This window comes from Microcaecilia unicolor, chromosome 6 (genome assembly GCF_901765095.1).
Source record: "Microcaecilia unicolor chromosome 6, aMicUni1.1, whole genome shotgun sequence".
Lineage (NCBI taxonomy): Eukaryota > Metazoa > Chordata > Amphibia > Gymnophiona > Siphonopidae > Microcaecilia > Microcaecilia unicolor.
Genome location: NC_044036.1, coordinates 268,410,357 through 268,424,171, shown reverse-complemented (window position 1 = coordinate 268,424,171; position 13,815 = coordinate 268,410,357). Strand labels below are relative to the sequence as shown.

Genomic DNA, 13,815 nt, shown 5'->3' with positions numbered 1-13,815 from the left:
ACTATATCTTTCTTGAGATGTGGCGACCGGAATTGAACACAATACTCAAAATGCGGTCGCATCATGGAGCGATACAACGGCATTATAACATCCTCACACCTGTTTTCCATACCTTTCCTAATAATACCCAACATTCTATTCTATAACATTTGTGTCCAAATTTCATAGTATGTGACTCCAAAAGGGGTATGGCCATAGAAATTAGTCGTGATGATATACAATATCTGCATTTGCGTGCCTAACTGCCATTAGTTTGGTGTGACCATTCACACCAGCCTTATGCACAAAGTTAGGTGTGAAATGCACAGTAAGCTAGGTTGCTCTGAACAGAGCGCCTTACAGAGTACTAGTTTAGCCTGGATCTTCTTGATGTCTAACGTTGGGTACCATTTATTAAATCTAGCCCATTGTGTCCTTGGGTAAGTCACTTAACCTCTTCTTGGCTCAAACAGTTGTGAGTTCTCTGGGTTGTGGGTCTTTACATCCATGAGATTTATCTTGTATAGAAGCATTCCCCATGAGATCACTTTGTGATGAACCAATACTATGGCTTACCTCTGGTGGTGGTGGCGGTCTTCATGGGAGGAAATTCTTTTTGGGTTGGTGTTGATGCCATGCTGTCAGGTGGAGAAGTCAGTTTCCCTGTTTCCCAGGACTTAGTGTTTCTTGGACTTGACAAATAATTTATTGGATGGGAACAGTTCTAGAATCAGAAATTAGCAGCTACTGGTTACTGTCCAAACCCAAACTGAAGGGCATTTTCCATATGACGTTTAAATCTGACTTTGGATGTTTTGCTCAAAACGTTCAAAATTCAAGTGGTGAATATAGCGATTTTTGAAACATCTATTGTTTTGTTTTGAAAAATGGCCATTTACTAAACGTTGCTGTACTTAGTGCGTCTATCTTCTTAGACCATTAAAAAAAAAAGTCCAAGTGAAAAATGCACAAAATCAGGCCATTGGGATGTAGGAGGAGCCAGCATTCTTAGTAGACTGGCCACACAGACATCCCTGCAGAGCAGTGGGGCACCCTAGTTGGCACTGAAGTAGACTTCACATAAAAGGTCCCAGGTACACATCTCACCACTACCCCCTTATATCGTGTGATGAGTTCTCCAAAACCCACCAAAACTTACTGTACACAAGCATACACCACTACATTAACCCTTATGTCTGAAGGTGTATATGTGAGTACAGTAGGATTCTGGTGGGTTTTGGAAGGATAATTTCCACCACAAGTGTAACAGAGTGGATTATGGGCCTGGGTCCCCTTCTTTACAGTACACTGCACTGACCACTAGGCTATTGCAGGGACCCACTTGCTGCTCTAATAGGATTGGGCATAACATCTCAGGCTGGTATGTACTGTTTTTCTTTCACATCTTTGGGGGGTGGGGGGTGGGAAGGGGGTCAGTGACCAATGGGGGGATCATTCCTTTATTCCTCCCGTGGTCATTTAGGGCAATATTTTGTGGCTTAGTCATTATTAAAACATGTCTAGCTCAAAATGTCTTACTTAGTCCTGGACGGTTTTGTTTTGTTCCATTATGGCAGAAAAATATCCAAGTGTTTAAATCACTATTTTCAAAACACATTTCCTAAATGTTTTTCTGTGCTGTTTGTCTGCAGTGCATTCAAACCACAATGGTGTGTGTTGGTGGCATGTTAAGGGTGGGATTTGCATGTTACTAAGTGTGTAACATGCAAATCCCACCCTTAACATGCCACTGACACACACCATTGTGATTTGAATGCACTGCAGACAAACAGCACAGAAAAACATTTAGGAAATGTGTTTTGAAAATAGTGATTTAAACATTTTAGTAAGCAAAATGTCCAAATGCTGCTTTATGCCACTTTGTAAATGTTTTTCTTTTTCGAAAATGAGCCCCACTGGCATCTAACTGGCAAAACAACCATAAGCTTATTTTTATTAGCTATATTTCTTTAGGCACAAAATAGGAAAAAATCAGGACTGCACACCTGTTTTACCCTTTCCTTGCTTTTGAAAATGTAATTTTTAGTGGTGGGGAAGGGAAGGTCATGCTGAGATCTGTAGTGCATGGGGCCATTGCCCCATTATATTTGCTAAGGCACTGAATGCTATTCTTAAAAGGCTCATGTTCTCAAGACAAGCTTGTGTTTTCAGAGGGGTCTCGTGCCTCATCACTACTTTTGCATTTGCAGATTCAGAGTGGGAAACCCATCCACACCCAAGGAGGAAGAGTTAAAGAGTAGGAACATCTTCCTGTGGGGGAGTCATGGTTTTCTTCAAACCTTGAATCTGGTTTAATCTCCAGGATGAGAGGGTCCAGAGAGTAGGGTAAATAGGCTCTTCCAAGGGAAACGTAAGTTCAAACGATGATCTTTATTGGAACAATCACAATGGACTCGACACAGCTGCTGTGTTTCGGCGTAAAACACGACTGCCTCAGGAGTCTCATGATGTGGGTTATACAAAAGTAGATGACGGTTCCAAAATAAAACACAACTTTGGACAGATACCACTAGCGTCCACAAGCTACTTCAGATTTGCTCACCATGACATTGTCAAAGAATTAGATGGAAAGGTTTTTCGCAGATGAAGGAAAGATCTGCAACAGAGTGGACACCCTGGAGGGAGTGGACAACATGACACCATACATCATCATAGATAATGGCAGATAAAGACCTGTACGGTCCAGTCAGTCTGCCCAAGAAGATAAACTCATTACATAAGGTATGATGTGATAAACTGATATTGTGTATACCTGATATTGATTTGTCCTCGCCATTTTCAGGGCATAGACTGTAGAAGTCTGCCCAGCACTTTTCTTGTTCTAAAACTTCTGAAGTTGTCATTAAAGCTCCTGAAAATCTCCACACCAGCCCATCCAAATCTATTCAGCCACAATCAGGGCACAGACCGTAGAAGTCTGTCCAGCACTAGGCTTGTTTTCCAAAAGCTGAATCTGTCCAGCCACAATCAGGGCACAGATCATAGAAGTCTACCCAATACTGGCTTTGCTTCACAATTATTGGTGTTGCCACCTAATCTCTGCTAAGTTCATTAGGATCCATTTCTTCTAAACAGGATTCCTTTGTGTTTATCCTATGTATTTTTGAATTCTGTTACCATTTTCATCTCCACCATCTCCCGTGGGAGGACATTCCAGATATCTACCACCCTCTCATTATTCTTCATAATATTATTCCTGAGTCGGCCTCCCTTCAAACTCATTCATGTTCTCTAGTTCAACCACCTTCCCGTCTCTGGAAAAGTTGTGGATTTATACCTTTCAAATGTTTGAATGTCTATCATATCACCCCTGTTTCTCCTTTCCTCCTGGGTATACATGTTCAGGTCCTCAAGTCTCTCCTCATATGCATTGCTACACAAACCCCATACCATTTTTGCCACTTTTCTTTGAACCACATCATGTCTTTTAACATCCTTAGCAAGATACAGCCTCCAAAACTAGACTACATCTAGCTCATGTCCTTTATCCAGTTCTTTGGTCACCCAGTCAAAAAAGTCAATCAGATTAATTTGGCAGGATATTCCTTTGGTAAAGTCATGTTGCCTTGGATCCTTTAACCCGCTGGCTTCTAGAAAGTTAACTATGTTTTCCTTCAGCAGCGACTCCATTATTTTTCCTACCACCGATGTGAGGCTTACCGGCCTGTAGTTTCCTACTTCCCTGTCTCCACTTTTGTGAAGAGGGACCATATCAGCTCATCTCCAAGCCTGCGGAACCTCTCCCATCTCTAAAGATATATCCAATAAATCCTTAAGCGGTCATTCCAGGATTTCTCTGAGCTCTTCAGTATCCTGGGATGAATCCCATCTGGCCCTATATCTTCATCCACTTTCAGATTTTCAAGCTGTTTATAAATGCTTTCTTCCATGAACAGTGCAATATCCACTCCATTCTCAGATATACCCTCGGCAGCCGACTGTGGCCCTTCTCCAGGATTTTCTTCAGTGAACACCAAAGAGAAGTATCTGTTTATCATGTTTGCTTTATCCTCATCACTCTTCACACACAGCTATTCTCATCATCTTTCAGTCTTACAATTCTATTCCTAGCATTTCTCCTTTCCCCAATATATCTGAAAAAGGTCTTGTCATCTCTCTTTACATCTTTAGCCATGTTTTCTTCTGACTGTGTTTTCACTAGCTGTATTTCCCTCTTCACTTCTTTTTGAGTTTAATCCGGTAATCTTTTCTGTGATCCTCTTGTTTCACTCTTCTGTATTTCTTGAACAAAGCCTCTTTTGCCTTTATTTTTTCAGCCACTTGTTTGAAGACCCATATAGGCTTCCCTTGTTTTTGTTTACTTTCTTAAAGCAGCTTTCAACTTGGACCACTGCGCTTCCACTTCACCTATGCTTACCTATGTCATCAGCTCTTTCTTCAGGTATTCCCCCATTTTACCAAAATCAGTACATCTGAAATCCAGTACTGAGCTTTGTGCATCAGCATTCTGCTTTTGCTCTTATATTAAACCATATCATGTGATGATCACTATTGCCTAGGTGGCACCCACCCTGACATTGGAAACACTTCCTCTATTTGTGAGCATATGAGAAGTAATCTACAAAAATTAGTAGAATGGTTTAAGGTCTGGTAGTTAAAATTTAATGCAAAGAAGTGCAGAATGATGCAACTGCGATGTAGAAATCCAAAAGGTGAAAGGCTGATGTGCACTGAGCAGGAGAGGAACTCCAGGTTGAAAGGGTCTGAGGTGGTGAAACAGTGTGCCAAGGTAGTGGCCAAAGTCAGAAGGATGCTAGGCTGCATAAAAGAGGCATAACCAGCAGAAGGAGATGTTAATGCCCCTCGATAGATCACTGGTAAGGCCTCACTTGGAGCATGGTGTTCAATTGTGGAGGCCATATCTCACTAAGAACATAAATAAACTTGCATTCCATTTGAGAATGCAGCCTAACTTTGGAAAAATCGAGGCTAGTCATGCATCTGACATTGTTGTTCAAGACTGTTGCTATGTCACCTGTTGCTGCGGGTGACCTCCCACTGCATGTCAGGACTAGATCTCAGAACCAAGATCTGTTGCAAGCACAGGTATAAGGTTAAGATTACCAGGAAAGCAAAGCTAGCAAGGTCATGCTTTGAAATCTCTAAGAATAAAGACCTGTGACAGGTGCTCTGCAAATGAGGTTTTGGGGAGGAACGCTGTTCCAAAACAGAATTAAACCACATAATCCAAAGGATTTTGAGAGGTAATATCATATTTTAAAATATTATTTTAAATAAATTGTGCAGTTTTTGCTTTCTAGGCAAAATAGTGTATAAAGATAATTCTGAATGTCTTCTTTAGTTTTGCATATTTTTTTAAAACTTATAGAAAAATAATCTAGGAACATACAGCTGTTAATATCTATATCTATATATTTTTTATATGCTCCTTTGCATCTGGTGGTCTTTAATTTACCTTTCAGAATTGCCTGGTGTGGGTGAATAAGGAGAATTGATACACTAACTCAGGAAAGGGCATCGTGCCTTTTCTCTTCCCATATTCAAGCCCTACAAAAAAACCTACCATGTTAAAGTTATTCAGTCTTAAACCCTGGCACTTTCTAGTCAATGCCTTGTCCTTTGTAACCATGTTAATGGTAGTATATACATTTCCTTATCTGTCTTGACTAGATGGTATTCTCCAGAGCAAAGTGAAAGTCTCTTGTGTGTATCTGTGCAATGTACCTTTGGTAGTGCTACAAATGCACTTCCTGAAAGGCTCCACTTAACACAAGACTACCTCTATTTCAGTAAGCAGGTGAAAGCTTCGCTCTTCAACCAGGCCATTAATGGAAGAAGTAACTAACTTGTTAGTCTCACAAGGAGTGACACATACTGCAGCGGGACATGTTTATCTACTCCTACCCTAGCTGAGATAATATTTAACCATTTCTCTGACCTTATTTGTACACCTTTCTTTAAATTAGTCACCTTATTCTCTAACTCCTCTTACCTATCTATTTTATTTTATTTTTGTTACATTTGTACCCCGCGCTTTCCCACTCATGGCAGGCTCAATGCGGCAGGCAATGGAGGGTTAAGTGACTTGCCCAGAGTCACAAGGAGCTGCCTGTGCCATCGAACTCAGTTCCTCAGTTCCCCAGGACCAAAGTCCACCACCCTAACCACTAGGCCACTCCTATGTTTCCATCTTTGCTTATACCTACACTGCCAATTAAAATGTTGTATTACGTATTGTGTTGACATTGTAAGTAGTATACTATGCCATACTTTGTATTGTTTCAATATTTTTACTGCTGTAATTGTCTATTGCTCATGTTTGATTTATTCTTACTGCCTTGAGTGAATTCCTTCAAAAAGGCAGCAAATAAGTCTTAATAAATAAAGTAAAAGTGACATATACCATTAATATCAGTAGCATTGCAGTTAGTTTTGAAGTTGAAAATTTTCCATGATAAAATCAATATGCAGTCCTTGAAGGTAATGGACTAGATTATCTAAATGTCTGAAGAATAGGCTATGTTTGGGACCCTTTTACAAAGGTGTGCTAGCATTTTTAGCATGCGCTAACCATATAGATGCCCATAGGAATATTAGTGCCTGCCTAGTTAGTGTGTGCTAATTTTTAGTGAATGCTTAAAATGCTAGTATACCTTTGTAAAAGACCCCCTTTCTGTCATAGGCAGTAGAATGGGCTGGGCCCCTGGGGCCAAGGCCTGATCAATATTTTGTCCAACTTAGCATCAGTCACTAGAGAGTTTGAAACGAGAGCTGGAGGTTGGTTGGTTCAGCCTCTTCAACTAGTGATGTAGTCATGGGTGGGCCTGAACCCATCCACTTTGGGCTCAGGCCCATCCAATATTGTGGCACCCTTATTAAGGCTGGTGGGGATCTCTAAGCCCCATAAGCTGAAATGGTCCTGCTCCAGTGGCCCAGAATTCTTTCATACTTGCTGCAGCCAGTGGTACTCTGTATGGGCAGCTGTTGAGCTAGCTCACCCCCTTCCTGTGCATGCTCAGTTTTTGCACATACGGAGGCGGGAGGACAGTCATCTTAATGGCAGCCCATAGATAGTGCCACCAGCTGCAGTGAGTATGGGAACATTTTGGGGTGCCGGAGAAGGACCTTTTCAGCTGGCAGGGCTTAGGAATACCCACCATTTCAGGCATTTATTGAATTTGGGGTCATGTGGGGCAAGGAGGAGGAAATAGTGTGTGCCTACCTACTATAGGGTCAGGCCCACTCAAATTGGTACATCTGGCTACACCACTGTACTAATGCCCTCCCTATATGCTTCCCTAGTCATCCGTTCAGCAAAGGAAATCAAGTGATCTGACTCCTGCCAGCGAGTATCCTCAGTACCACCCAAACACACCCAGAAGGGCTAAGCTCAACCCAAGATTTCCGGAAAACAGCTGAAAGCCTGGCCTTTTGCCAACTATTAATGGGAATGCAATTCACTAGCTAACCAGACACACCCGGATTGTGATAAGTTATATACAGCTATCCAACAATGCATATTCCTTAGGACTAACCAACCACTCGTACCCCAGTAGACAGTGACTGCTCTTCACCCTATTCATCTATACATATATGTAGCCAATTTGTTCAGTGCCTTCTTTGACATATCTTGATTTGACTGCCTACATATTCTTCCTCTGCTTGCTTACCATTGTGTACACCATGTTTGTTATGTTGCCATTGTATCATTACTTTGGGAAGTGGACCAATGACTTCAGGACGATGAGACTATGATGGTGTGTAAAAGGGTATACTTTATTGTAGACTCGACACAGTACTGTGTTTCAGCCACAGGCCTGCCTCAGGAGTCTAAAAAATATTTAAAACATAACCATAAATATAAACATAGACATAAAATATAATTTGAATTTTCAAATACAAGTTTCTTAAAAGATGTCTTCAGTTATAAAACACATAAAACAATAGAATATGTATGTGCACATTAGAAACATTGTATTGATTTATAAGTGTATATCCATATTCTATCGCTTTATGCGATTGATAATTACAGACATCTTTTTAGGAATTTGTATCTGAAAACTCGAATTATACTCTATTTCTATGTTTACATTTTAGGACTCATTCATGTAATGTTTCATTTTACATGTTGTGATAAGTAAGAGGGTGTCCTATACGGTGTAGGCCACTAGAGGGCACTAGAAGAAGGTGGAGGTCGCTAGGACCGGGGAGAGCCCTGGGAGGTCCACAGGTGCAGGCGGTTATGGGCTGGGTCCTGTGTAGCTAATTAACCACTTTATACCCCACCTGAGTTGTGAAAGGAAGGGAGGTGAGCTAGCAGCAGAAGAAGAGAGAGCCCCTGAAAGATACTGGCTAACCTTATGGACTTGGGGTGGAATGGGTGTCCAAAGGAGATCAGCAGGCTGAAAATCCTGGGTTAAGAAGTCCCTAAAGCATTAGTGTTTGACTGTGTGTCCTCAGTACTTATAGGAACTGTGTGTTCAGTGGAGGGACCGTGTGTCCAAAGAAGAAAAGACTGTGTGTCCAGAACTGTGGGTTCAAAGGGGGGACTGTGTGTCCAATGTACTGAGAGAAGCAGGCTGCAAAGCCTGGGGTTGAGAGTCCCCAAAGTATTGGTGTAGTACTGAGCCCATGTATCGGTGTGGGTAGGCTCAGTGTGAAGATCTATGAAAGTATAAAGCTAGAAGAAGTGTGCCCAGGGGCTGGAATAAAGAGTTGCTTGAGAAATATGCAGTTGGTGAGACCTGTTTAATTTGCTTAGTGGGAACCAGGTCACCCTGAGCGAGAAGGGGTAGCACATTAATTTGCATATGATCTGCATATTGAGAACCAGGTCACCCTGAGTGAGAAGGGGGATATCACAAAGTGCGCATACATATTCTATTGTTTTATGTGTTTTATAAATGAAGACATCTTTTAAGAAACTTGTATTTGAAAATTCAAATTATATTTTATGTCTATGTTTATATTTATGGTTATGTTTTAAATATTTTAGACTCTTGAGGCAGGCCTGTGGCCGAAACACAGTACTGTGTCGAGTCTACAATAAAGTATACCCTTTTACACACCATCATAGTCTCGATGTCCTGAAGTCATTGGTCCACTTCCCACTTCTTTTTGTGCATCTTTAACCTTGTGGGATTTAGTGTTCATCCAATTAGTGGAGAGCCTGCCCCATTGTATCATTACTGTCATGTTCCTGTCTCCTGCAATGTTTCTCATATGTGCTGTGCCAACTTTGAAAGTCTCATATTATGACTACTTGAGACTATCATTTTAATGTTACATTGTTACTATTATAAATTTAACTTTATTTCTTATTTTAAACCAGGAAAAAAGGCCCGTTTCTGACACCAATGAAATGGGCGCTAGCAAGGTTTTCCTCGGAGTGTGTGTGTTTCACAGAGTGTGTGTGAGAGTGAGTGTGTGATACAGAAAGAGTGAATATGTGAGTGTGTGTGACAGAGCGAGAGTGAATGTGTGAGTGTGTGTGACAGAGAGAGTAAGACTGTGTGCGAGAGTGCGTGTGTGTGTGAGAATGAGTGTGTGCCAGGGGCCCCCTCCTACCCAGTTTCAGGGTCCGCCTGCGGCCCCTCCCTCCCAGTTTCAGGGTCGCTCTCCCTCCCTCCCACCCACCTAGTTCCAGGGTCTTTTCCCCCCTCTCTCCTAGTTTCTGGGTCTCTCCTCCCCCTCCCTCCCAGTTTCAGGGTCACCCCCCCTCCATCCCTCCCAGTTTCTGGGTGCGCCTGGCCCCCCTCCAAGTTCCAGGGTCTGGCCGCTCACCCTCCAAGTTGCAGGGGCCGCCCACCCTCCCACCCAGTTTCAGGATCATTGCCCTCCCTCTCTCCGTCCCTCCCAGTTCCAGGGTAGTTGCCCCCTCTCTTTCCCTCCCCTCCAGCCACCCACCTGCAACGTTGTGAAGCTGACTCCGTAGCTTCATTGAAGTGAAGGGTTCGTATTTTTTGTCAGGTCCGTCGCTCTGTAACCATCTCTGTCGGCCCAGCCCTCGTGCCTCTGATAGGTCCGCTGCCCTAGACGTCGAAATGTGATGACGGCGAGGGCAGCAGACCTATCAGAGGCGCGAGGGCGGGGCCGAGAGAGATGGTTACAGAGCGACGAACCTAACGATCCTTACGAACCCTTCACTTGAAGCCATGGAGTCAGCTTCAGAACGTTGAAGGTGCCTTTTATTATAGTAGAGATGTGTTGTTTGAAATGCATAATATGCCAACATCTTGAATACTTATCTGAAAACTTTCTATGCATTGCCTAAAGTTCATAAATCCAAATAAATAAAATAACAACCTAAAAAATGACAGTTTTTACATTTTTTCTGTAAATACTGTGAGCCTATAATCTAAACCGAGCATCCCCAAACTCAGTCCTTGAGAGCCACAGTCCATTCAGGTTTTCAGGATTTCCACAATGAATATGCCCGATATCATTTTACATGCAATGGATGCAAATAGATATCATTCATTATAGAAATCCTGAAAACCAGATCGGTTTGTGGCCTTCAAGGACCCAGCTTGGGGACCCTGATCTAAAGCATCACTTACAGTAAAAGAGAGAGCTTTCTTCTTTTCTTTCATCCGTTGTATGGCATTCCTTACCTAGAATACGGAAACATGAAAAAGCATGGAGGGCAATTCTCAAAGCAGTTCTTCATGGAAAAAGCATTTTATCAGCATAAACTGAAAATTGGCCACCTTGTGTGTGGTGGGGGAGGGGCATAATGTCCTTCTAATTTTTATTACTGTGCCTGCAGAGAGGATGTATTCACAACTCACAGGTCAGCACTTGGCTGCTGATTTCATGGGGGTAGAAGTGGCAAAAATCTCACATGCACAGTAATAAAAATTAGAAGGACATTATGCCCCTCCCCCACCAATTGGTCTTCTTTTCAGAATATCCACAATAAATGTTCATCAGCTCCCTTTGCATGCATCAGGCCTCTGGAACAGATGAATGCGCATATTTGTTACAGAGAGGCTTGTTGAAGGACTGAATGGAGAACCTGTGATTTAAAATGAAGACTTGACTAGTTTATTCTGTTGTGCTGGGATTCATGTTTAGGCAGCTTTTGTTGGTACCTCCTCATTAGTGAACGTTGAAGATGGGTAGTTTGTTAATAGAAGGGGGTGTGGAGCACAGCCATTACACTGGCAATCAGGTAATTTAGGGTTTCCAATTCTCTCATCAGGAATTTTAGGTAAATCGTACCTTCTGATTCAGACAGTTTTGCTTATGATATGTTGCAATTACAGCTCAAAGTTTAAGACTCCCTCCCTCCCAAACACATTAGCCTTATTCAGAAAGGGCCTCATCTCTTTCAGTGTCTATGGGGAAATCCTTTATTGAATAAGGCCTAATTGATTCTACTATCTAAAAGGGTCTTATACCACTTATTACAGATAACATTTTAGGTATAAATAAAATGTAAAAGAAATTCTACCCACCTCACTATTATAAATTGCATAAACCAGGAATATATAAAGTCCCTGAAAAAGAACACATTAAAAATGATTGGTGAATAGAACACAATTTGATCATTTGCAGGAATACCTGAAAATCCAAAAAGTAAAATTAAATTCAGCATTTTCATGACAAGGTGGAATATGAGATTAGACGAGGTCTTCAATAGACTGGTAATAAGAAATTAATGCCATGGATGAGTCTAGGAAACATAAAATCGTTGTAGGTTGTACAAAATCTTACTATATCGCCCAAACAAGATGTGGTACGTGAAGTATCAGGATCATACAGGAATATTTTTTCCTTAAATGTTTACACACTACACCTTATTTAGTTGATCTTCTCATAGTGCTCACCACATACCAAGACTCCAGTTTCTCCCTCAGATCTAATATATCTATTATACCATATTAAAAAAAATCTAAGAAAAAAGCATTGTAAGAAAATATGGTGACCAGAGGACCTGTTTCTTAAGGATTTTCTTCCCATTCTGTGTCTAAGGGTAAAAAGCTTAGGGGACATTTTCAATATGACATCTAAGTCCCACAAAAAGCATCTATCGGAAAATGTACTAAAAAAGTGATGCCATAATGGAAGGCCAAAAAAAAAATCTATCGGTATTGTGTTCAGTTTTGGAGGCCATATCTTGCTAAAGATGTAAAAAGACTGGAAGTGGTGCAAAGAAAAGCTACAAAACTGGTATGGGATTTGCATTGCAAACCGTACAAGGAGAGAGACTTGCTGACCTGAACATGTATACCTTGGAGGAAAGGAGAAATAGGGGTGACATGATACAGACGTTCAAATATTTGAAAGGTATTAATCCATAAGCAAGCCTTTTCTGAAGACGGGAAGTCGGTAGAACTAGAGGACATGAATTGAGGTTGAAGGGAGGCAGACTCAGGAGATGGTGGTGGAGATGAAAATGGTAATGAAATTCAAACATTCATGTGATAAACACAAAGGAATCCTATTTAGATGGAATAGATCCACGGAATCTTAGCAGAGATTGGGTGGCAACACCGGTAATTGGGAAGCAAAACCAGTGCTGGACAGACTTCTATGGTCTACGCCCTGATCGTAACTGAATAGATATAGATGGGTTGGAGTGTAAATTTTAAGGGGCTTCAACGTTAGGTTCAGAACTTTTAGTACAAGAACAGTGCTGGGCAGACGTCTATGGTCTGTGCTCTGAGAATGGCAAGGACAAATCAAACTCAAGTACAGATATAAAGTATCACATACTATGTAAAATGAGTTTATCATGTTGGGCAGACTGGAAGGACCGTACAGGTATCTGCCATCATTTACTATGTTACTATGAAAATATACCTTCAAAACATCCAAAATGAAGATGTACCGCAGAGTGAGATAGATGTAATGAGATAGTTGTGTCCACCAATAGAAAATAATCAGCAGAAAATGTCCAAGTGCAGAAGTGGCCCCGTCTCAGAAAAAAATTCCCTGCTGACGTCAAGACGTCCCCTCCATGTGCAAAACAACCATTTATAGTGCTGCATGTGGAAGGGCATTCCTCAGAAGAGAACCAAATTTCTCAACAGCGGAGTCTGAGCACTTGGTCCTCTTGTGCATCAGGCACTGAAGAGAGATTTTTAAACATCATCACAACCTGCCCTTCCATAGTGTCTCCATAGAGGGCATGGAGACGTTTAAGGAGATCCCTGGAAAGGTGAGTGCGAAGCAGTGCCCCGAGGAGCTCTGCCTAAGGCATGTGCAAGCACTGCATATGGAGAGTGGAATATAGTGACTGCTAGGGGGGAAAATTATCAGCCTCCCCCCCCCCCCCCCCCGTGCCACATCTGCTGAACAACCCTGAACATACCTCCTCCCTTAGGACCCCCCTCAACCATAGCATGCAGAAATTAGGGGCTGCACATTTCCCATCCACCCAGCCTGCTGCACCTGCATAAGATAGTGAGGGGAGTGTTAGCAGCAACTCTCAAATTTAGAACCACCCAAAACAAATTGACACCTGTCATGCCGCACGGGGGGAGGGGGGGGAAGAGATGCTGTACCTGGGCACAGGGGAGAATGGGGGGGGGGGATCCAATTTCAGGCAGTCTCTACCATTGAGTAACCCTGGGCATTTTGCCGGGCTTGCTCAATGGAAGCTGCACCCCTTGCTATAAGGATGGACTGTTATTTACAACGACATAAGAACTGTCGACATATCCCGTGTTGTATGCCATTAACAAATGAAAAATGGCAGATTTTTTTTTTATATTTTGTATGTGTGTGTGTGTGGGGGGGGGGGGGATTATTTGCCTATAATAGCTCACACAATTTGCCAAGCATGCACTCTTAACTGTATTGCCCCTGAAATAAAAATGAAAAATA

The 13,815-nt window shown here is 42.0% G+C and overlaps 1 protein-coding gene across 1 annotated transcript in view; it reads right to left on the bottom strand.

The window, feature by feature from the left end:
- ADGRD2 (adhesion G protein-coupled receptor D2) overlaps positions 1-13,815 on the bottom strand; it is a 249,142-nt gene that overhangs the window by 27,111 nt on the left and 208,216 nt on the right. The window contains exons 21-23 of the mRNA XM_030206996.1: positions 11,442-11,483; positions 10,542-10,595; positions 556-703 (exon numbers count right to left, since the gene is read on the bottom strand). Of these exons, the coding sequence (XP_030062856.1) occupies positions 556-703; positions 10,542-10,595; positions 11,442-11,483 (244 nt within the window). The remainder of the gene's footprint in view (positions 1-555; positions 704-10,541; positions 10,596-11,441; positions 11,484-13,815) is intronic.